Raw genomic sequence first — 22,674 nt, forward strand, 5'->3', positions numbered from 1 at the left:
GGAAGGGGAAAAGGGAGAAAAACAGAGCTAAGTTGGGGAAGGGATTACTTTGACCAGTGAGTCAGTCCCTGTGAACATGTAATGTGTAAACTGAGACTTGGAAGGTTGGCAAAAGAAAACAGTCAGACAAAGAGCTTGAGGAGAGCATTTTGGGCAGAGGAAACAGTAAGGCCAGGAGGGAGGAAGGAGTTTGGCATATTGAGAGAAAGGAAAGAAGGCCATATGGCTGGATTAGAGAGAGGAAGGGGGAGAGTAGAGGAAGGTGAGGTCAAAGAGGAAATAGGTGCCACATCATGAAGGGCCTGTGGACCACAAAGACAGCGTATAGATTTTAAGTGCCTAGAATCCCAATATGTCCTGACACTGGCACCTGGATTTCTCTCAGGCACTTCAAATTCATCACCCCTTGACGCAGACACTGTGGATGCCCTGCCCATATCCACTTGGCCCGCTATGTAGACAGTTCCCAGATACCCTGTCTCCCCAGCTGCTCCCTGAGTTTCTGTCTGAGGTGCTCTCTGGGGTAACAAATGTGCTCCTATACCTAACAGGCCTGAAGTGGGAGGGGGAGGTTCTAAAAACTTAGAGACAAAAATTGATAAATACTCTAGCTCCCTGGCTCTGAGGGGTCAGTTCTGAGGTATGTTCTCCACAGTGTCTCAAAGAGTCCTCATTGGGATTGTTCACAGTGGTAGCCTTTTAGTTAACATGCCCTTTATTGGTTTTTCTTCTCTCTTTGTCTCACTTCCCTACTCCCTCATAATCCTTCCTGGGGTCACCTCCTTAGGAAAATCCTTGCACTCAATTCTCATCTTAGGGTCTGCTTTTGAAGGGACCCAAACGAAAGCATTCCTTAAATATAACTCCTATCCCGCTAAAATATTGTTTTCTGTTCCCCATCTCAGGCATGAACCCAATTGTCATAATCAGATATCCAAATTTGATCAATTCTTCTAGAAAGGCAGAGATACTAATATTTATCAACATTCTCTCTTCTGTAGTCAGCCCTGTGCTGAGCAATGGGACCCTAGGGATGAACCCGATCATTTCCTGCTTGTGGGTCTCTAGTATGTTGGGAAGGCAGAGCTGGACCCATATGAGGACAACACAATGTGCTTAAAACTGTATCAGAAAAGCCACTGAAGTCTTTCCTGAAGAGTTGACCTGGGCTGGGTACTGAGGGCTACCACTTGAGAGGTAGGAGTGGGCCATTTGGGAGGCAAGAAGGCACGCTAAGCAGAAGGCACAGCTTGGGCAAAAGTTTGGGTGTGTGAAAATACATGGGCTGGGCAGGGCAAGGGAGTTGGAGGGAAATATGATTTCACTCTAGGTTTGGTATAGAGGAACAAGGGGAGGGGTGGGCAGGAGTCAGGGTGTGGCAGGCCTTGAACATCTGGCTGAAGAGTTCCTACTTCCTTCCTAGTATGATGGGGAACTGGGAAGAGTTTCTAAGCAGGGGAGTGACACTGTCAGGTTTGGATTTGAAAATTAGTCAGAACCAGGAGATTGGCTCAGCCCTGCTCCCTAGGTCAAGGCTGATGGGTGAGGATTTTTAGGGGGTGAAAGGAGCGATTTTGAGCCTGGGGCACTGGGGAAGGAGTAGGAGCTAAGGCCCAGGAAGAAGTGCTCCTGAACTTGAAAGTGACCAGCTTGACCAGCTCCGGGAGGAGCTTTCGGCCTTGATGTGACCTGACTCAGCTAAACAAAGCTGGGGAGGGGTGACAAGACCTGAGGGACTTGTCGGCTCACTGCTCTTGAGGTAACCATTAATCCTTCTCCTGGGGAAGTCCAGGGGCTGGTCCCTAGAGGGACAGATCCTAAGCAGAATGGAGGACCACATGGAGGCAGGCTCTGCACCAGGACTGGGAAACCAGAGGGTCCTAATTAACAACACCGCTGACATCCTGGTCATTGCTGCTTATTTCCTGCTGGTCATTGGTGTCGGCTTGTGGGTGAGAAATTGGGGTGCTTCTGGAGGCCAGGCTTCCGGAGCCTGGGGGAAAAGTTTCAGGCAGATCCTACGTTCAGTGGAGGCAGGATGCCTAGATCTTTGAGGGAGACACCTGGGGCTGAGGGGCAAGCAAGTCTTTTGATAGCCTCAGGAAGGCCCAGCCAACACTCCTTCCTTGTCTTCCCACCTTTGGATTGGGCTGTTTGAAGGGGTCAGCAGATTTCCATCAGGGACAGCATTCTAAATGAGGTCTCTGTTCCCCTGTCTACATAATATCTGACCAGAAGCCCATCCATACCCAAGGCCTCAGGAAAAGTCAGGCCAAATCCAGTCACACTCAAGCTTGGGTAGTTGGGCACTAGGTTAGGGCCCGGGCTGCTCTGGGTGCCTTGGAGGAGGTTGGGGCTGGGGGTTGGGTGGGAACTATCAAAAGAGCCCAGGACTGGTTAATCTTCAGCCTGAGACAAGGCTGAGGAATGTGTTGAGAAGGCTAATGAGGTCCAAAGATGTGCCCCGAACCCGTCTCTCCCGACTCCTGTCCCTCAGTCCATGTGCAGAACCAACAGAGGCACCGTGGGCGGCTACTTCCTCGCGGGACGAAACATGGTGTGGTGGCCGGTGAGAGAGGCTGTGCCATGGAGTGGGAGAAGGCCTAGAGAAGCAGCCTGGCTCACCCCCACCTCTGGCCGTCTAGGTCGGGGCGTCTCTCTTTGCCAGCAACATCGGCAGTGGCCACTTTGTGGGCCTGGCAGGGACTGGTGCTGCAAGCGGTTTGGCTGTGGCCGGATTTGAGTGGAATGTGAGACCCCCTTTTTTTTGTCAATAATCCCCAGCCCGGTGGGAGCCTCTGGAACTGTCACACCTGCCCCAAGCAGGGGGGATGTAAGACTGGAGGTGGGACTTCCCAGTAGTGGGGTATGATTGGGCTTCGAGTGAGGGTTGCACGTCTTGCCTTAGAGGCAGGGGGATGTTGGAGATGACCACTTTCAGGAAAGGGGTAGGTCTTGCTCCTGACCTGCTGTATAAGCCTGGACCAGCTATTACCCTCTATGGCCTTGAGTTACTCTTCTCTGAAGTGGGGTGAAGAGCCTCAAAGATAGTGAAGTCCTTATTCTGATGCTCTCTTGAAGCTGTGGCCTGTGAGGCTCTCTGGACCAAATTAAAGTCCCCTGCAGAAGTGGGAAGGAGACAAGGCTCTGGGACTGAGGCTTGTCTTTGAGGGTTGGGGAGATCAAGGCTTCTTGAAGGAGGAGGCCTCTAAACTGAGTCTTGAGGGACAGAAAGTTTGGGTGGGTGAAGAGAAGAGGGGAAGCAGCCCTTCCTGGCAGAGGCTGGGATCAGGCTGAGGAGTCTATAGTTGGATTCATGCGCTGGGGGGGGGGGAGACAGGACCCATCTTGGGAAGAACTGGCCTGGGAAGACTAGGAGGGCTCCAGATAAAGGCCCAGGAAGGTGTCAAGACCCTGCCCCTTAATGTCCAAGGCTCAGGGACATCCTCTGCAGTTGCATCCTCTGAGCTCCCATTTGGAATTTTCTTGCTGTAGCACATTCAGCAAGAGGTCTTTTAGATCCTTCAGTGGGGAGAGCTCACTCAAGGAAGGATCTCAGTCATTCTCAGCTGTCATTCTGTGCCCGCAGGCGCTGTTCGTGGTGCTGTTACTTGGCTGGCTCTTTGCGCCTGTGTACCTGACGGCGGGTGTCATTACCATGCCACAGTACCTGCGCAAGCGCTTCGGAGGCCATCGTATCCGCCTCTACCTGTCAGTGCTTTCGCTTTTTCTGTACATCTTCACCAAGATTTCGGTATGCACTCATAGAGGGGCCCTGGAAAGGCGGGATCACGGAGTGGAGGTCTCTAGAAAGCCCTGGAGGGGCCGGGACCAAGGAAAAATCGCTGTTAAGAACCATTATGGGGGCAGCATCTGAAAAGACTAGGTTTGGGGCTTCGGCCATAATAAGTGGGACCTGGAAGGCCAGACCATCGAAAAATAAGAGAACCTTTGAAGCGTGGCCATGTAAGTTCATGGCCTGGAAAGTAGATAGACCTGGGTCCCTGCCCTGGCCCCTGGGTGCTGACCTGTGCGATCACTCCTTCCCCCAAGGTGGACATGTTCTCCGGGGCAGTATTCATTCAACAGGCTCTGGGCTGGAACATCTATGCCTCCGTCATCGCCCTTCTGGGTATCACCATGATCTACACTGTGACAGGTCGCTGTGGCAGGGACTTAGGGAAGGAGTGGGCTGGGGAGATGTGTTGGGAGCATCACTGAAGCTCATTCTGCTCATTAAGCCCTGCCTCCTGATGCTCGGGTACATAAGCCTGAAGAATGGTCCATTTCTTTGAAATTTGCTCTCCAGGAAGGGGTGCATTTTTCAAATTCGCACAAAGACCCCATATGTGCTCGGAGCAGCCTGTCTGGGCTGTCTCCACTGACCCGGGCCCATTGCAGGAGGGCTGGCAGCGCTGATGTACACGGATACTGTGCAGACCTTCGTCATTCTTGGGGGGGCCTTCGTCCTCATGGGTTACGGTACGGAGCTCAACCAGTGGGGGAGGGGCATGGAGGTTGCAAGTTGCAGAGCTCTCCACCTGGGAGCAGAGACAGCGCATGCATGTCTCCAGCATGTGGGTCCTCGCGAGGGCCCTGGCATGGGCCCCAGGTCCCCTGACAGCCTTGCCTTCACAGCCTTCCACGAGGTGGGCGGGTATTCAGGGCTTTTCGACAAATACTTGGGGGCAATGACGTCGCTGACGGTTTCTGAGGATCCGGCCGTGGGCAACATCTCAAGTTCCTGCTATCGACCCCGGCCCGACTCCTACCACCTGCTCCGGGACGCTGTGACGGGGGACCTGCCATGGCCTGCACTGCTCCTGGGTCTTACCATCGTCTCGGGCTGGTACTGGTGCAGCGACCAGGTACAGGGTCAGGGCTTGAGCTGGGAGCTAGGCTGGGGCAAAACCAGAACCACTGTGAGCAGGGGTGAGATGGGTGGATCGGGAACCCCTCTGTGGGAGCCCCACGGCATGCTCTGAGGGGTCGGGAACTTGGCCAGGATGGAGTTAAACCAGCCCCAACGGGATCCAAAGAATTTGGGTGAGTGAAAGTGAATTGACAGCAAGTGAATTGCTTAGCCAGAGGCAGGCCTGAATTAGAGCGAGTTAAGTCCTGAGGGGGTGAAGAATCTGCGACTGGTCACAGATGGTCGAACGGGCATCGCCCCAGGTCATCGTGCAGCGCTGTCTGGCCGGGAAGAACCTGACTCACATCAAGGCGGGCTGCATACTGTGCGGCTACTTGAAGCTGATGCCCATGTTCCTCATGGTCATGCCGGGCATGATCAGCCGCATTCTTTATCCTGGTAACGTCTGCAACCCCACCCCCATCAAGTGTCCCGTGCCCCACCCAGTCCCTTTCTCGTGCATGCATTCAGGTGCCTGTTTTCCATTCCTGTTAATGTCCTTTGATTTAGGAATCCGGTCACCCAGTCCCATATCCCACGAGGGGTCCCATCTCTCTTCCACTAGGATTTCCCATCCCCACTTCAGGGGTTGAGTCCCAGGCCAGCTCCCGTTCTAGGCACGTCATGTTCTCTTGCCTGCAGATGAAGTGGCGTGTGTGGTGCCTGAGGTGTGTAAGCTCGTGTGCGGTACAGAGGTGGGCTGCTCCAACATCGCCTACCCACGGCTGGTTGTGAAACTCATGCCCAATGGTGAGATTGCAACTGGGAGGAGGGGCCCCTCAAGCCTGCACCCTCCTGGGGACACCCTGATGGCCCTGGACTCACAGCTACCACTGGCCTGCAGGTTTGCGTGGACTCATGCTGGCGGTCATGCTGGCCGCACTCATGTCCTCACTGGCCTCCATCTTTAACAGCAGCAGCACGCTCTTCACCATGGATATCTACATGCGCCTGCGGCCCCACGCAGGGGACCGCGAACTGCTGCTAGTAGGACGGTGCGGCCTGGGTCTCCCCCAGGTCCTGTCCCCTGAATCAGCCTCGGGGTGGGGGCAGGGAACACTTGTAGGATTGGGGGAGATGGGAGTCCTGGGTAAAATCTCCCAATGGCCACCCACTGTAGGCTCTGGGTGGTGTTCATTGTGGCAGTGTCAGTGGCCTGGCTACCCGTGGTGCAGGCAGCGCAGGGAGGGCAGCTCTTTGATTACATCCAGGCAGTGTCCAGCTACCTGGCGCCACCTGTGTTTGCTGTCTTTGTGCTGGCGCTCTTTGTGCCCCGTGTCAACGAGAAGGTGAGCCTGTGTGTCGTGAGCTTGGGTCAGAACATGGGTCAGAACAGCTGGAAGAGGCTGACACTCTCTCCCCTGGCAGGGTGCCTTCTGGGGGCTGATTGGGGGCCTGCTCATGGGCCTGGCACGCCTTATTCCGGAGTTCTCCTTTGGCTCGGGCACCTGTGTACGACCCTCAGCGTGCCCAGCACTCTTCTGCCGTGTGCACTACCTCTACTTTGCCATTGTGCTCTTCGTCTGCTCTGGCCTCCTCACCATTGTAGTCTCACTGTGCACAGCACCCATCCCACGCAAGCACGTAAGTGCCGGCCTCTGGATGGGTACCAAACATGCACCATGTGTGTTAGTGTAGCCCTCTCTACCCCTAGTCTGCCAGTCCACTTCCAGGAATGGCCATGGGGGAGGAAGACCTGAATTTCTATACTGAGGGTTCATTAAGGGTAGGCTGGGAGTCCAGATGGAAGTTGCATTTGTAAAGCAAGAACAATGTTTTATTTAAATGACATTTATTTGAAATGGTCTGGAGGGAGGTGGCTTGAAGACTGTCCCCCAAAGTCCTTGGCATGGCCTGTGGGACTCAAAACACAGGATCTGATTGGTGGCTGAGAGGGGCAGAGTACCATCTTGAAGGCCCACAAAGGGTTTGGTCTTGTGCTGCTACAGGGTAGATGCCCCAGGGCAGGGCTGATTGGGGGCCAGGACAAAGGAGCTGGGCAGAAGGCTAGGCTGGTAGAGAAGGGGGGAAAGGCAGCAGGAGGAAACTATGCGGGTAAATATCCACAGGAAGGTACCCTTTTAGCAGGACTAGAAGACCAGAGTCTAAAGTACTACAGTTTGAAGGAAGGCAAGGACTTGGGTTGATGAAGCAGGGGGTGAGCAGGGCCAAGAGCTTGAAACACAGCTGAAAGGCTTAGGTTTAGTATGAGGACAAAGGGCAGCCATGGAAAGTTGGGTTTGAGCGAACGGAGTGTGGACTAAGTATACAGGCTGGTCAGAGGGTGCTAAGGTGGACAAGAGACCTCAGGGTCTGGGGTGGGGAACAGCACTTTCACTTGGTCCCCACTCCCTTCCTCAGCTCCATCGCCTGGTTTTCAGTCTACGGCACAGCAAGGAGCAGCGGGAGGACCTGGATGCTGATGAGCTAGACGGTCCAACCTCACCCCCTGTACAGAACGGGTGTCCTGAGCATGCAGTGGAGATGGAGGGTAAGGCACTGCTTCAGGAGGTGGGGCTAAGGACTAGGGGGGCCAAGTTCCCTCAAACTAACTGTAGGGCATCATTTTTTCCTAGAGCCCCAGTCCTCAGCACCGGGCCTGTTCCGCCGGTGCCTGCTCTGGTTCTGTGGAATGAGCAGGGGTGGGCCAGGTAGTCCCCCAGCCCCTACGCAGGAGGAAGTGGCTGCAGCAGCCAGGCGGCTGGAGGACATCAGTGAGGACTCGAGTTGGGCCCGTGTGGTCAACTTCAATGCACTGATAATGATGGCCGTGGCCACGTTCCTCTGGGGCTTTTATGCCTAAGGCCAACTGTGTTGGACACCATGAGCCACTGGAGGGAGGGTTCGGCTTCACAATGAATGGGAGTGGGAAGCCTGCCGTGGTGAGAAGGGGTTAGGGCAGGAAAGGGAAGGGGAAGGCCCTGGTTCCTTTTCTCTCCACTGCCAGGGGCCCAGTCTACCTGACTGGCAGTCACAGCCCATGAGGCCTTGGCCAAACTGCCCAGCAGTTCCCCTAAGCAAAAATAAAGCTGCTGTTCCCACATCGTGCTGTGGCCAAAGTGTGCTTGCTCCAGGCTCCTGTCTGGGACCTGGGCCTCCATCTGGGCTGTTCACAAGACCTTCTTTTCTGGAGACAGAGGCCATGTGGCCCTCCACTCATCCACCTCTAGCTGGTGCTTCTCAGTCTTCCAGCCTGCATCCTGCAGTCCTGGGGAGAGTGGTAAGGAGTGGTACAGCCCAGGGGCATGGTCTGTGCACTGCCCAGGCTCCTCTTGCCTCTGCTGGGTCATTTCTGGCACAAAATGGGGCTAAAACCTCATCTGGCTACAGCATGAATTCACTGAGTTAGCACACAGAGAAGAGCTGAAATGGAGTAGGTGCTAAATGAAAGATCATCATCATTTGTGAGCCTCCCCCCGGCCCCCCCCGGCCTCAACGCCAACCAGGATTATTACAAATTGCGAACATGACACAGCCTCTGGGACCATCCTACTTCCCCATCCTACTGACAGGGAAATGAGGTCCAGACTTAAGATCACAGAGAGAAACGAGGTCCTCCACCTCAAAGCTAGAGGTGTGGGGATAGGGTTAGGCAGAGCCTCTGGGGAGGCCGCCTCAGAGGCCAAGGAGCCATGGGGATTAAAAACGTTACCTTTCAAGAACTTTGGGAATAGCTTGTCCAACACCTGGTGTGTGTCCCTGACGATGACCCAGTTGTCTTTCTCAGGACCTGGAGGGGGGTGCAGACCCAGAAGCTCTCAGGTCCCCAAGTGGAACACAGTCCTTCCTCACTCTACGCCTCCTTGAGCCATCAAGAGGCTAGACTGTGAGGTGCTTACCTGCCCGTACGCGGTTCCTCAGTTCCTCCAGCCCTCTTGGGAGGGGCCCATCTCCCTGCAGGGCTTCAAGCACCAGCCCGTGGGTGGCGGCCCTTAGGATGGTTTCAGGGCCTGCCATCTGGCTCAGAACGACTTGCACCTGGTCTGGAGAAACCCGGAACAGACTGGTGCTAGGGAAAGGCTACTTCCCAAAACATTCTCAAGCTTCCCACCTTGCTTCATCCTTGTCTGCCCTGAGGCCTTGGCCTGCATGGATGGAGGCTATCTTTTACCCTTTTCCCTTCCAACTTCATCACCTGTTGTTCCCAATGTTCTGGCCAAATTGAAATGCCCAGTTTCCAAATACAACTTTACAGCAGCTCAGGAGGCGGCTTTATTTTGCATGTCCAGTAAGCAGCGGCATCTTTAGCACACAACCAGCAGAGCAGTGAAGTCTAGTACTTGCTTCCTCGACAGGTGGCTCCGGATGAGAGACAGAAGTTCTCCAGGGGTAGCCAAAGATCACAATCTTATTTGAGTGTGTTGCAATGTACAAAATGCTTTACATAGCTGCCTTTCGCATAAAACCCCACAGGCAATAAAGCAAGTACAGTTAAGACTCATTTTACACAGGGACAAAGTGAATTTCACTGAGTTTTGCAGCTATAATTTAAATGCACCACGTTATAGGCTAGAGCTCCCTCCAGGACACCAGGCGGCCTCTAAACTGTCCAGGGCTTGAGGCCCTGGAGCTGGTGGAATGAGAAGCTGACCTCAGAAGGGTGAACCTAACTCTGGAAGAGCATGGCACACTTACTTTGTGACAGATCCCAGCGAAGGAGGTAGGGTTCTTGGTGTCCCTCCACCAGCTGTTGCAGCTCAGAGACACTGAGGGACAGAAGAGAGTGAAGCGTGGGGGGGAGGAGAAAGCAATAGCAGGAGTAACCATCCAATCAACTGAACTGTCCTTACCCTCATCTGTCCTTCACCTACTTCCCATCTCTCGTCCGTTACCCACGTACCCCATATCCATCTTTTTCTTCCTGCACCTAACGAATATCTCTCTTATATCTGCTGTTACAAGCCTGCTCCCCTCAAGCACCCTTGCTCACCCCAAATCTGTTCGGTAGAAATAAAGAACCTAGAATAGAGAAGTGAGACCCAATCAGGGGAGGCCAGAGTGTAACTGTAATAAAGAGAGTGTGTGGGGAGAGTGGGAGGGCAGCACGGATGGGCAGGAGACACGGCGCCACTTACCTGGAGGTCAAGCGGTGTAGGGGGACCCCCAGGGATAGAGACAGAGACGGCCAAAAACCTGTGGGAAGCTGGAGTCAGGATGCCCAGGCAGGGGGAGAGACTGGGAGACAGTACTTGAGACCAAGGGGGTGGATCACCTGTCCACAGTGGCTCCATCTGATTAGCGGAAGTGGGGCCAAGTACCTCTCCCCTCTGAAGGAAGTGCTTCAGGACCAGCCGGAGGCGGCCTTCATTCAAGGTCTCTATGACAAGGGCTCGGACTGCCCGGTAATTGGCGTAGATGTGAAGGGCAGTGAGGAAGAAGAAACAACCGAGGCTGAAGCTGGAGTGAGAGAGTGAGGGGGTCAACTCAGGCAGAGGCCCAGCTGGGCGCCTCCTCCCTGCCCTTCACCCCGGCTTACCTAGGGCTCCCTGACACCAGGGGAAGCATCAAGAGGCTGACCAGGAGCCCTGCCAGGTTTACCAGGGTCTCCTAGAAAAAGGCAGGTAGGTTGGAATTGGAAGGGCTTCCTTCCAGGCCAAGCTGAGTATCCCTGAGTGCCTTTCACCACATTCCTCCCTGCTCCAGAACCTCCCAGGGCTCCTCCACTGATGAGGGTGCCTTAATAAGTTTTTAATGTTTTTGACGAGTGGGCTGTCATTTAAGATCCAAGCTGCTTCTCTGTCCAGGTAGATACAATGTCCTTGGAACAGGTGGTCTTTGTTTTCCAAGAGTCATCATAGTCCTACACTCAGGCAACTGAATGTCCACAGAATAGGGAAGTACTTTTACTTGGTGGTTTAAAAAGACTGATGCCCCTCAGCCCCTTGGTATGCAAACCTGGGAGGTACATTTGCAAAAGGGTCAAGGAACCACGGAGGAAGAAAGGCACAAGATCCAAACCTCTTCCCTTGAGAATCAATGCTATTAGAACCCTCTGCTGGCTTGGGATGGCCTGACTGAGCTCACCCTAGGGAAACAAACATGAGGCCACCTGCCCTCAAGTCATCACAGGGAGGAAGAGTCTGGTTTGGTGTCCCTGAAGTGGGGTCCAAGGGAGAGCTGGGGGGCCTCTTCTGACCCAGCTCTCGCAAGGGGGCAGGCTGTGGAAATGAAGGCTGTGGTTGTGATGGAGAATAGGAGATGAGACCGTGGCTGCACAGGAGGAGGACCCCCCCTCCCTCAGGTGGGAATAATCATTTCCAGCGGCCACATCAAGCGGCAATAAAGCGGCATCAGCAGAAAGCCGGGGCCTGCTACAGGACTGAGCACATGTCCTCTGTTGCCCCTGGGATGGGTCCCTGCCTCTGCAGACTAAGGAAGCCCTGGGGCTTGAAAAATACAGCTTGGGGGTGTGGGGACACCTGGGGGTTAGAAAAAGTTCAGGTGAGAGACAGCAGGCATGAAGCTGGGAGATCCTCAAGTGCTTATTCCTCCCTTCCTAACAACCTATGGAAGAGACAGTGGGGAAGAATTAGTTCAACCACTTCCTGAGAGAAGGGATGTGCCCAAAGGTACCCAGGGTGACTGAAATGACTTGCCTCTTTAGAATGCCAACGAGTATCTCCTGTATGAGGCAACTGTAAGGGTTTAATGAGTTCATATAAATGACATAGTTGGCACATAGTTAGTGCTTAACAAATATTAGCTTGTGTTAATATATATATATTTTAGCTTGTGTTAATACTATTGAAAGGAGTTATTTTTAACTTTAAAAATTTTCAGGGTGCCTGGGTGGCTCAGTCAGTTGAGTGTCTGACTTCGGCTCAGGTCATGATCTCACAGTTCGTGGGTTCAAGCCCTGCGTCAGGCTCTGTGCTGACAGCTAGCTCAGAGCCTGGAGCCTATTTCAGATTCTGTATCTCCCTCTCTCTGACCTTCCCCTGCTCATGCTGTCTCTCTCTCAGAAATAAATAGAAACATTAAAAAAAAGAAAGAAAAAAATTTAAAAATGTTCTATTTAGAAACTGAGCAAAACAACTTAAGAGGAGGACAGAAAGTAGTACTGGACAGAACAGAGATTTCTAAATTGCTTCACTGTCAAACAAAACTGTCACACTTCTAAACTGGGCCCCGCTTTCCTCTTCTGTAAAACAGAGATAATAATGGTATCTGCCTCATGGGGCTATGTCAGAATTAAATGGTGCAATACAAGCACTTAGCACAGGAGTTTGGGGGGGATCCAATACCTGCAGAGTTCAGCCTTAGGGGTGTCCCCACCTCTACTTGGGGGTGCCCTGGTCAGGTGAGAGGCTGGACCGGAAAGGCCTATGGAACTGTCAAGTGGAGGCCTCTGGCCAATGATCCCAGCCACCTCACATGCTGAGCACTTTCTGACTTACCAAGTGCTTTAACATATGGGGCGTCACATGATCAGACATCCACGGGCGATGGTCTAGAGAGGGTGAAGGTCAGGCAAGGGTCCACTCTTGGCCACACAGGGAATGGGCAGGGGCTAAGATGATCAGCTTGGACCTTTTGCCACCAGAACTCATGCCCTCAATTGGAGTCAAGAGCAGGGAGCACTCCCCTTCTTCCTGTGTCTCCCCCATCTATCCTCAGGAGCGCTTAGGTATATCTCTCCGTATTCCCAAATCATGGCCTAACCTGCCTCCCCACTCCAAATCTTCCCAGCCCCAATTCCAGCTGCTCACCTGACTGCTATCCTTGGCTGACACATCAGCCATGTTGTTTCTCCGGGCCTGGTGCATGGTCAGGGCAGCCCGAGTGGCCCCACCAGCCACACTCACAATGCACTAAGTGGGGAAAGGGAGAGTGAAAATCAGAATGGCCATGTGCTACGGCAACATAGGCATCTCTATGGCTGAGCCAAGTAAATGACTCAAAGCAGTTTGAGAAAACCAGGCACCAGGTGATCAAACAGCAAAACCTTGAGTGCTGCCCTTAGTATCTTGTTCTCATCCCCACAATTCCACTAGATCCACCTCCCCTCTTGTTCCTGTAGAAAACTAAAGCTCTGCCTGACCACAGCTCCCTGTGGCCCAGTCCCAAGAAACTCCATTTCCTTCCCCAAGGTGGAGGCCCACAGAATGTTCTTAGCTCAGAACATCCCCAGCCTGCAACTCCTACTTTGGCTGCACCTGCTCCTCTGCTAAGCTCTCAGGCCCAGTCTGGTTTCCAACTTTAGGCTTATATTCTGCCTATAATGTATTCCTCTCCTCTTGTCCCAGAGGAGGCCTAGTCAAGTCTCCCAGGCCACGTCAAAAACCACAACGATGGTCCTGACCTCCCAGTGTACCTGGACCTCAATCCCCGAGGTCTAGGATGATAGAACTCCTCAATGAGGGTCACTGATCACCGTCATCCATCTCCTTATTTATCAAATCTCATTTCAATGCCAGACACAGATTTAGTGCTGTGATACAAATTAGATATAACCCTTGTTCTCATGAAGTCTACAAATCAAAAGACAATAAATAAACAAGGTGTCATGCAGGCAGAAGAAATAATGTTCAAAGGGAAGAGGAATGTGGTACAAATTAAGGCTGGAGTGACCTGATCACATGGAATCTTGCAAACCTTGTTACGGTTTTTAGCCAATGGAGTCAGGGAAGTGAACTGATTGGATTTTCATTCTTAAAAGGATCATGGGCTGCTCTGAGAAGTAACTGAAGAGAAGGGGAGCAGGGAGACTACCTAGGAAGCAACCATGCTTTTTCAGCAATAAGGAACCACCAGGTGACACATAGGTGGAGTGAATGGGATGGAGAGATTTAGGAAGGAAAATAACAGAATTGAATGGAGGTTTAGCTGAGGGTGATAGTGGATGAGGAGGGGAGGCATGGATGACAACCAGGCTTTGACTGGTGTACCTGGGGGACAGAAGTATTAGTCAGAGACTAGAACTCTAGAAAGGGTGCGAGTGGTCAGGCAAAGTTCATGGCCCTATTCTACTCCTTTATTTGACAGATGAGACTGACGCTCTAAAGGCAGAATATAGTGCCTAACGTGAAACACACGGCAGAGCTCACAATCGTTGGTTCACAGCTGCAGCAATGGTTCCCTCTGGTGTTTCCTGCTCTGGAGTTGGAGGGGGTGCTCACGGCAGCATGCTGGAGCCATTTACTGGCACCTGGGCTAAACGTACTCCACACAAAGAACTGTTGTATCTGAAATGTCACTAGTGCTCTGTGGAGGAGCACTGCTCTAAAGTGATTCTGAACAGACAGGTGGGCTTTTGAGGTGGATCTTACATGTCTTCTTGAGTCCCTGCTCAGTGCCAGGTACTTAACCCTCTGGTGAAGACAGGCTAAGCTCTTACTGAACTTTGCTATGCTCCAGTTTCCTCACTTCGATGCAGCCAACCTGAAGGAATTGTGAGGGTGAGCAGCGTGGCAGAGGAAGAGCTCACATTCACCCCACGTGACCCTCCAGCATTACCGTCCACTTTGCGTTCCGTCTTGCCACTGGACCATGACCCACACTATTCCTTCTGCTCAAAAACATCCACCCTTTACCTTAAACCCATTCTTCAGGATCCAGGCCCAGGGAAGGTCTTCCTGCATCCCTTGACTAGGCCATAACCTCTGCTCAACCCTCTTGCAGCTCCCTACACTTCTCATCTGGGATATCTGTAGCTGTAATTCTATAAACATTTAATTCTATGCAGCTTTCTTCAAAGAAGAAATGGGAGGACCTTGGGGCGCCTGGGTGGCTCAATTCATTAAGCATCTGACTTTGGCTCAGGTCATGATCTTGCAGTTTGTGAGTTCAAGCCCCACGTTGGGCTCTGTGCTGACACAGCAGAACCTAGAGTCTGCTTTAGATTCCGTGTCTCCCTCTCTCTCTTCCCCTCCCCTGTTCACGGTGTCTTTCTCTAAAAAATAAACATTAAAAAAAAAAAAAGGGAGGTCCTATATTCCATGCCAAACATGCAGTACATACTCAATATTTTACTGAAAGAATGAAAGATAGCCAGGGAGCTGATCCCAAGATGCTGACACTGGACCACCCTTTCCATCTTTCAGCTCAGAGTTTCCTCACCAAATCTGTGACAAATCAGACACTGTCTTGGACTATCTGAGGCACTAGACGTTACCTGGCTGGAGGCGTATCAGAAAATATGGCTGAGTCTGAGTAGAAAACTCTGAACTTCTCCACTTTTCTACAAGTGTTTTGAACACAGGACCTCAAGTAAGCCCACACACACCACCACCAAGGCAGATATAGGGGTGCCCCAGAGGTGGGTACCTTGGCCAGATTGCTGGTACAGACGGTCACGGTGAAAAAGACTGGAAAAATGGGAGCCATAATCTCAAGGAACATAGCTACATCGTTGAGGATATCAGCAAAAAGCCTGGGGAAAGGGATGAGAGGTTAGAGGTCAGAGGTCAGAGACCTTCACAACAGAAGACTTCCCTCCCCCCTGTCTCAGCCCCTCCTTACCTCCACTGCTTGGCATTGCAGTCCAGTTTCCCCCTGTTGGCGAGGAGAGGTTGGTTTGCAATTTGGATTTAAGGAGAAAACACATCCTGTGGGCAATGTAGGCCATCCTTAGCCTGAGGTATGGTCTGAAGGGCTCAGCAAAATCCATACCCCAGGCAGACATCTGTCCCAACACCCTGTCACTGCTGCCTGAAATACCATTAGCTGGGAGGACCTTCAGTGGTCAGTGTTTCCCCTTTACCAACCCATGATACACCTAGGAAAAAAACTGATTGTCTTGTGGTTGCTCCCTACCCTCTGGCCCTCCTCTGAGAGAGGTCATCCCTGGGTCCTCCTTCCAGCTCCCCTCATCTTCTTCCTGCATGGTCAAGGGTATCCAGCAAGAAGTCCACACAGTTTGGACTTGTAAACAACTGCATTTACTGTAAGCCCCGCAGTTACAGATAAGTAGCTCCGAGAGGAGACATGACTTCCTTCAGATCTCACGGAAAGCAGGGGCCAAGAGAAAAAAAAGGGAAAGGCTAAGAGAAAGAGGCAGGTCTGACATCCAGGCTTAGGACATTTCTATCACACAAGAGGATGGATACATCTTCTGCCAGGCAGAGGGACTCTGTGGCCCATGCACAAACACTCTTCTCCAAGAGTCCAGTGGCAGGAGATGTTGCAGCCCTCAGCCCAGCTTAGAATTTAGCCCTGTTCTTACTTTGAAATCTCCTGGAGGGAAAGGGAGCATTCCTGGATGGGGTACGGGACACACACGAGGGAATAAATGGCAAAGGCAAGACTAGAGCGCAAGGGCCTGGTCTAGGGGTCTGCCCAATAAAGCAGAGCCCTAGACCTGTGCAACTTGGGTAAGTGACTCCCCTTTTTAGGTCTGCTTTGCATCTGTAAAATGGACATATTCAGTCCTCTCAACAGGCTGTTCTAAGGATTAGAGATGATATATACAGAGCTTGTGAGGCATGGAGCTGTTAATAGCAGCTGGTGTTTTCTGAGCAATTATTATGTGCCACAATATGGTATGCACTTTGCATCAGCAATCTTACTGAACAGATTGTAGTTATTGGCAGATTAATGATTAATGGCAGATAATAAATCACTCCTAAGGTTGCCCAATATTGGCTTGAGAAGGAAGCAGGCAGCAGCAGATCCTTAAACTCGTCTAGATAAATGGCAAGTCTGATTCCATGTGGGACAGGGATCTTGATGACTTGCCCAACTCCACTCCCTACCAGGCTCACCAAAGTCCAATCAAGTACCTGAGCCACCAAAGTAGCTTCTGGAGTAAAATCATTCCTTTGAATTAAGCACTATCTTGTTCAGGCTTCTCTTTCAACAAGCAGAGGACACTTAAGAGACTTGTGGCTCTATTTTTCCATGCCATCGTGGAGAGTGGCACATCTGTGCTCTTGATGGCAGATCCGATCATAGCAATGGCTCTGTGGCTTCACTGCTTGGGTGAGTCACCTAGACTGAATGCTCACTAAGGACTCCTTAGCTCTGTGAAGTAATTGCTTAATCCCCCCTCACTCCCCTTGAGACTGGTAGGAGGAAGGGGGAGCTGAAAATACAGCCAGAGAAGAGACAGACATGACCCCTGTCTGGGGAGGCTGGCCAGACCAGAAGACAAACTCACCCCTTCCACCAGGCAAAGATGATGCGACCCAGCATGCCAGTTGAATCTGGGGGAGAGAGGCACTGGTAAGGAACAAGGAAGAGCCTTTGGGGCTGTTGAGCCTGGCAGACCCTGGCCCTGAAACAGCTGATTCACCTTGGGTCACTGCTCTAGGAGCTCAGTTTGGTACGATAAATATTGGATAGACAGAGCTGTATGATGGGGACAGAAGGGTCTAGACTTAGCAGTTCTTCAGTATGTACCCAAGAGAACTATGCACCCATGCATGCCAAGACATGGACCAGAAATATTCTTTGCAGCATTATTCATAAATGGCAAAAAACTGGGAATAACACAAATGCTCATCAACAGGAGAATACACAGATAGATTCTAGTACATTCCCTCAGTGGCATATTAGCAGGGAAAATCTAATGCACAGCTACTCATATCAAAACGAAGGAATCCTAGTACTATAATCGTGCATGAAAAAGTAAGCCATGAAGACTACATAGAACAAAATACACTTTTCATAAGGCTTTAAAACTAAACAATACAGTATTTTTGTATATATATCTATATGGAAAACATGTTAAAAAAAAAAAAAAAAGGAAAAGCAGGAACTCCTGTGTGGGAAGTTGAGAGGTTATTGTTGATATTCTAGCTCTAAGGTTGGGCAATAGATTCACAGCTGAATTTTAATTTTAATTTAAACTCATTAGAGTATACATTTTAGAAAAGGGACTTGAGCTGCAGGTTGATGACAGAGAGCTGGGGCCGTGTGGTAGAGGGACAGGCTTCCTCAGGCTAAAAAGAGTCACAGATGTCTCTAGAGTCAGGCCTGCTCTGCTCCTACATTTCTGTCCCCTGTGTGTCCCTGGAAATAATATCCACCAGGTGGCTTTACAGACTTCCTCCTATCACTTACCTTAACCTTCTCCTTTCAAGTATATTTTATTCTCCACAAAATTTTTTATTGTTCTACTTAAGATTCTTGTATTGGATTAACTTAGTGACTCTGAACATGCCCAGATTATTTTTACTTGTTGAGGGAGCTCACCGGGCCAGACTATTTTTCTTCCTACTGACTGCACACTCCTATCCAATAAGGCATATACGAGGGCCATTGGGTGGAAAGGGAGCCTATTCTACCTTTCATCAGCAGTCTGCAGGGCCCTTGTCAGAATCTGGAAGTTGGTACTAGGACCCAATAATGACACATACCCTTCCTATTATCTCAAAGTCAACACTGTCCACTAGACTGGAAACTTAATTCCTACTTGCCTCACTTACAATTAGTTGAGCTGTATGACCTAGAAATTTTTGAGCAGCAATAAGGGATCAGCTGTCCACAAACTGTACAAGGCTCCACTCTAAATCCCGCTGGCAAAAGTGTCTGGTAGTTAAGAGTGGGACACAGGAGTCCATTGGTATGGGTCCAAATCCTGGCCCTACGTTAACGTAGGCCAAGTGACTGAACCTCTCTGTGCTTCAGCTTTCCTCCCTGAAAAGTATATTAATAATGGTATCTACTTAATATGGCTGCTGCAGAGATTAAGTTACATATTACACGTAAATGTACAAAATCCCTGGCATACTGTGGTAGGCTGTCAAAATACTGGCTGCTAGGAGAATTACTATTGTTAGTTATGACAATTAACATCATGTTCCATTAAAAGCTCTGTAGGTGAAAATGACTTCAGAAAACTCCCAAGGAGTTGCATACAAATTTCCTAGGTTTGATGGAAATGTGTTTGTAAACTCTTTTAAACAGCTTCTTTTAGTACCAACAACAGGCTTTTAAAAAATGGATATTTTTGCATATCTTAAAGTGATCTAATTTTATTTTAGTAACTTGAAGACATACATAGGCAACATGTTGGCAAGACCAGGGTACTTAGAAATGACATGAAAACATCAACTACTTAATTCCAAACACCCAGCCAACAGCAGAGCAACAGAAGTCCAAATTAAGCACACACTCTGGTTCAAATCCATGCCCTATAATTTACTAGCCGTGACCCTAGCCAAGTTACTTGTTTGTGCCTCAGTTTATCTGTAAAATGGGGATAATGACAATACCCATCTCAGAGCTACTGCAAAGGTAGTACACTTAATGACTGGCAAATAGTAAACACCGTTTGTGTGAACTACTATTATTAAAAGAAAAGATGATTACTACGACAATAAGCCACAGATCACCACTTCTCCACTATCAGAGAAAGGGCTTCTTTCAAGAGGTGACTCACATTTGGCCAGATGTAAGCACGGGCCTCCTGATCCTCTAAAAGACTCCCGGAGGTTCACCAGAGATGTGGCCAGGCTCATCCTAGGAGAAAGAGCCTTCCCTTGGGTCTGATAAGTCCCACTGGGAGGAGTAATGAAAGACAAGGGGCAATAGAAACAGCCATAGGTCCTTTTCTGCTCTACTTCACTCTCTAGGTGGCATGGTACCAAACCATATGCTTTACTTTTCATCAGTGGTTTTTACAAAAGCTGTACACAAGGCGCCTGGGTGGCTCAGTCAGTTAGGTGTCTGACTTCGGCTCAGGTCATGATCTCACAGTTCGAGGGTTCGAGCCCCGCATCTGGCTCTGTGCTGACAGCTAGCTCAGAGCCTGGAGCCTGTTTCAGATTTTGTCTCTCTCTGACCCTCTCCTGCTAGCGCTGTCTCTCCCTCTCAGAAATAAATAAAAAGCATTAAAAAAAAATTTAAAAAGCTGTACACATCCAACAGATGGTTATAATGGTTATTATTTATACCATTATCTAGTACTCCAAGAGGTTCTAAAATGCCTTTTATTCTTCCCAGAACCTCCTCTTTTCCACTCAGGACTATTACAAAATTGTGTTTTTTCCAGAACTAACAAACTTCCCACACCCCAGGAAGCTGTTGGTTTTATTCAATAACCGTCTTACGCAGCCCTACACAGAAACTAGGGGAAAAGGAGGGGAATGATTAACTTAGGGACGTGAGCTCCAGATGATTCAGGAACTCTGAACAGTATGTCTAGGAAACTGAGTATGGCGCTCGGGATGAGGGTCTTCTGAAGGTGGGTGACTAATTATCCTTGAATAAAAGCAATAAAAATATTTAAAATTAGCCCAATTGAATTTTGGTTTTTAAAAGGGTACAAGGCACTGTTCTAGGGACTGGGGGGAGTTGGCTCCCAGATTCCAATCAGGCAGGAGTCCAGAAATATACACATCACAGCCCGGAACTAGAGGCCAGACCACTGGGATTGGGGCGGGGAGAGGCTGAGCTTCCCAGACAGGGCAAAGAGAGGCCAGAGAGGTGGCAGGGCTGACAGCGGTGACAAGCGAGGCTCCAGGGGCCCAGCTCACCTTTCACCAACCAGGTGGCAGTGGCAGCTGAAACAGAAGCTTCTGCGTTCCCCACCCCTATGCCCAGCAAGACTGCGTGGGTGGCCAGGGAGCCGGAGAGGCTGGAAGCAAAGGCCTGGAGATGAAAGTAAAAGGTGGGGTGAGGCGTTTGCGCAGGGGCACGACGGCCTAAGTTCTATTTAGCATCAGCTCTTCCAGATGTGTGAACTGGAACTTGTCACCCCCCCGCCTCGGCTTCAGTCTCCAATCTAGAAACAGGGAGACTGAGGTGGCCTCACCCGTGGTTATATTATGCTCCCCCCCTCCCCCCCCCCCAGTCGGCCGGGCTGACCTGCACCGAGTCCCATAGCTGGTAGGGCAGATAGTCCGGGCTGACGCTATCGGGGAAGCCCTGCGGCAGGAACACTGCCACGAGGCCGGAGAGAGGTGGTGAAGCGGCCCCGAGGGCCCCCCCGCCGCCGCCATCCCGTCCTTGGGGTTTCGCTGTGAAGGCCCCGGAGAACTCCCACCAGCGACACCCCCAAGCTTCCCACTGCAAGCTCCCGTCGGCGGCGGCCATGCAGCCCCGGGCCGCCCCGGAACCAAACTGTTCAGAGCACAGCGGGGAATTAAGATTCGCGCCGTCAGCCATCTCACGACTCTTCCTTAAGGCCCACGAGGCAGGAAACGTGGCGGGACGACATTTCCGGCTTGGCTACGGCGGCTGTAGAGGTGCAATCTTTCTTCGCCAAAAGGCCGCGGGCGTCTGTGTCCCCCTTTGTCCGGCCCGGGAGCCCACATTTCCTCTCTGACCTCCTGGCTTCTCTGAGGACACCCCAGGGCTGGTCCCCGCCCTTTTGCAGCTCGGCCGGGGGAGCAATAGGAGCGCTTTAGCCCGCCAAGTCCTGGAAATACCTGCTTTCCTGCAACTCTCAGGGAATAAGGAAAGAGGGCATCCCTGGGGAACCCTTGTATTTGAGAACCAGTGCAGCCGCAGAATTTTTAGTTGTGTGATTTTATGCAAGTCAGTGTCCCTCTCTGGGCCTCAGGTGCTTTTGTTGTTGTTGTGAGGGCAGGGGCTATATATTACTCTTTATTTTAACCTCAGTACGTAACACACAGTAGGTGCTTAAAAGATACTATGCATGCATGCATGAATGAATGAATGAGCGAGCTAACTAATGCATGAGAAGTTGGAGCAAATGATCCCTGAGGTCCTGGACCTTACCCATGACTGGAAGACTATTATTTCTGAAAGGATCCTTAGGACATGTGAGGAATGAGAAAATCAAGGGGTTGGGATTAATAGTCCCAGAAAATGAGAAATAGGCAAGAAGTTCTTGTGTGTTTATTGGAGAGAGTCCATGAAGTTGAGGGGAGAGTCTAAAGACCCTCCCTCCCTTTCTTTTTCCATCTAGTGCAATGTAATGATTCCAAAGTAGAAATTTGCCAAAAGTGCCCTCTTTTTTGTTTTTTCTTTAAATCAGAAAATAAAACATCTGGGTTTCTTAGCCTGGTATTCTTGGACTCTCACAGTCTGACTCCCTGGTTGAAACTTCTGATCTTCCCAAATTGATGACGGAGCATAAGGCAAGCTGAGGGCAAAGCACAAGCTAGCAACCCTGTACACCCAACCCCAGGTGGGATATATGTGACATTCCTCAGGCACTTGCCACTGCCCAAGAACGAAGGAAAGGGAAAACCGATGGTTAACTGATAGAGATCACAGTCTTGCAGGATATGAGTCTCCATCAGTTTATAAATGTCTTAGTAAATTGTAAGAAAAAGGCAATCTTATCAATAGCCTAACCTCCAGAAACCCATAGACTCAATTGCCGGGAGCCCTTACACTACCCTCCCCTCCACGGTGATGTGGAGAACAAAGATAAGATGAAAATATAAATAAAATTAAATTTCTTTATAACCTGCAGCACATTGACAAATATTTGAGGTAGGCAGAGTAAAACATTCCTCCAACAAACTCCTGACTGTCTGGTCATAATGTCTAACTAGAGGGAAAACAACCTTAGCTTGATAATAGCAACTCCTCCAGCACCTTAGGCATCCTCTGCATGGAATAAAGCAAATGAAAGTCCTTTTGGAGATCTCCCTTTTGCCTTTACCTCCCCCAACTCCATAGTATGTAACTGGTCACTCATCACAGCCCCAGTGCAGCTCTTTCTGCCACAGGTTGTGTCCCTGTGCTTTAATAAAATCACCTTTTTGTGCCAAAGACGTCTCGAGAATTTTTTCTTGGCCATCAGCTTTGGACCCACCACCACTCCAAAACCACATCAAAGTGGAACACCCTGCTTCACCTTATCTGAGACCTACACAGAGTCTCTTTGCTGCTGAGATAGATCT

At 50.6% G+C, this 22,674-nt stretch overlaps 2 protein-coding genes across 3 annotated transcripts; one reads left to right on the plus strand and one right to left on the minus strand.

Annotated features, from left to right (window-relative positions):
• Nucleotides 1–1,778: 1,778 nt before the first annotated feature.
• Nucleotides 1,779–7,715, plus strand: SLC5A2 (solute carrier family 5 member 2). Its single transcript, XM_039238069.1, has 14 exons — nt 1,779–1,952; nt 2,498–2,569; nt 2,646–2,750; nt 3,590–3,754; nt 4,054–4,159; nt 4,402–4,482; nt 4,639–4,868; nt 5,176–5,311; nt 5,555–5,662; nt 5,757–5,907; nt 6,033–6,201; nt 6,281–6,496; nt 7,274–7,403; nt 7,489–7,715. Exons 1-14 carry the CDS (start codon nt 1,827–1,829, stop codon nt 7,713–7,715), a joined length of 2,022 nt encoding a protein of 673 aa, XP_039094000.1. The 5' UTR covers nt 1,779–1,826.
• Nucleotides 6,688–20,981, minus strand: RUSF1 (RUS family member 1). 2 transcript variants are annotated; one of them, XM_039238070.1, is made up of 13 exons: nt 20,663–20,981; nt 20,332–20,446; nt 17,010–17,055; nt 15,374–15,406; nt 15,179–15,284; nt 12,622–12,723; nt 10,389–10,459; nt 10,125–10,309; nt 9,988–10,045; nt 9,548–9,618; nt 8,752–8,895; nt 8,565–8,642; nt 6,688–8,120 (listed from the first exon to the last, which is right to left on the minus strand). In XM_039238070.1, the coding sequence occupies exons 1-13, from the start codon at nt 20,960–20,962 to the stop codon at nt 8,023–8,025; spliced, it is 1,407 nt and encodes a 468-aa protein (XP_039094001.1). In that variant the 5' UTR covers nt 20,963–20,981; the 3' UTR covers nt 6,688–8,022. The 2 variants fall into 2 exon arrangements, with proteins under 2 accessions (XP_039094001.1, XP_039094002.1); XM_039238071.1 differs by lacking the exons at nt 9,988–10,045; nt 10,125–10,309.
• Nucleotides 20,982–22,674: the final 1,693 nt, after the last annotated feature.

This window comes from Hyaena hyaena, unplaced genomic scaffold (genome assembly GCF_003009895.1).
Source record: "Hyaena hyaena isolate Hyena2069 unplaced genomic scaffold, ASM300989v1 scaffold_135, whole genome shotgun sequence".
In the NCBI taxonomy this organism is placed as follows: domain Eukaryota; kingdom Metazoa; phylum Chordata; class Mammalia; order Carnivora; family Hyaenidae; genus Hyaena; species Hyaena hyaena.

What these genes read in the sequence shown, in the direction of transcription:
- SLC5A2 (XM_039238069.1), top strand. Translation starts at nt 1,827, where the DNA reads ATGGAGGACCACATGGAGGCAGGCTCTGCACCAGGACTGGGAAACCAG. An exon ending in GAAACATGGTGTGGTGGCCG is followed by an intron (nt 2,570 to 2,645) that starts GTGAGAGAGGCT and finishes CTGGCCGTCTAG; the next exon opens with GTCGGGGCGTCTCTCTTTGC. An exon ending in CAGCCGCATTCTTTATCCTG is followed by an intron (nt 5,312 to 5,554) that starts GTAACGTCTGCA and finishes TCTTGCCTGCAG; the next exon opens with ATGAAGTGGCGTGTGTGGTG.
- RUSF1 (XM_039238070.1), bottom strand. Translation starts at nt 20,962, where the DNA reads ATGGCTGACGGCGCGAATCTTAATTCCCCGCTGTGCTCTGAACAGTTT. An exon ending in AGCTATGGGACTCGGTGCAG is followed by an intron (nt 20,447 to 20,662) that starts GTCAGCCCGGCC and finishes TTTCATCTCCAG; the next exon opens with GCCTTTGCTTCCAGCCTCTC. An exon ending in GTACCAGCAATCTGGCCAAG is followed by an intron (nt 12,724 to 15,178) that starts GTACCCACCTCT and finishes TTCCCCACTTAG; the next exon opens with TGCATTGTGAGTGTGGCTGG.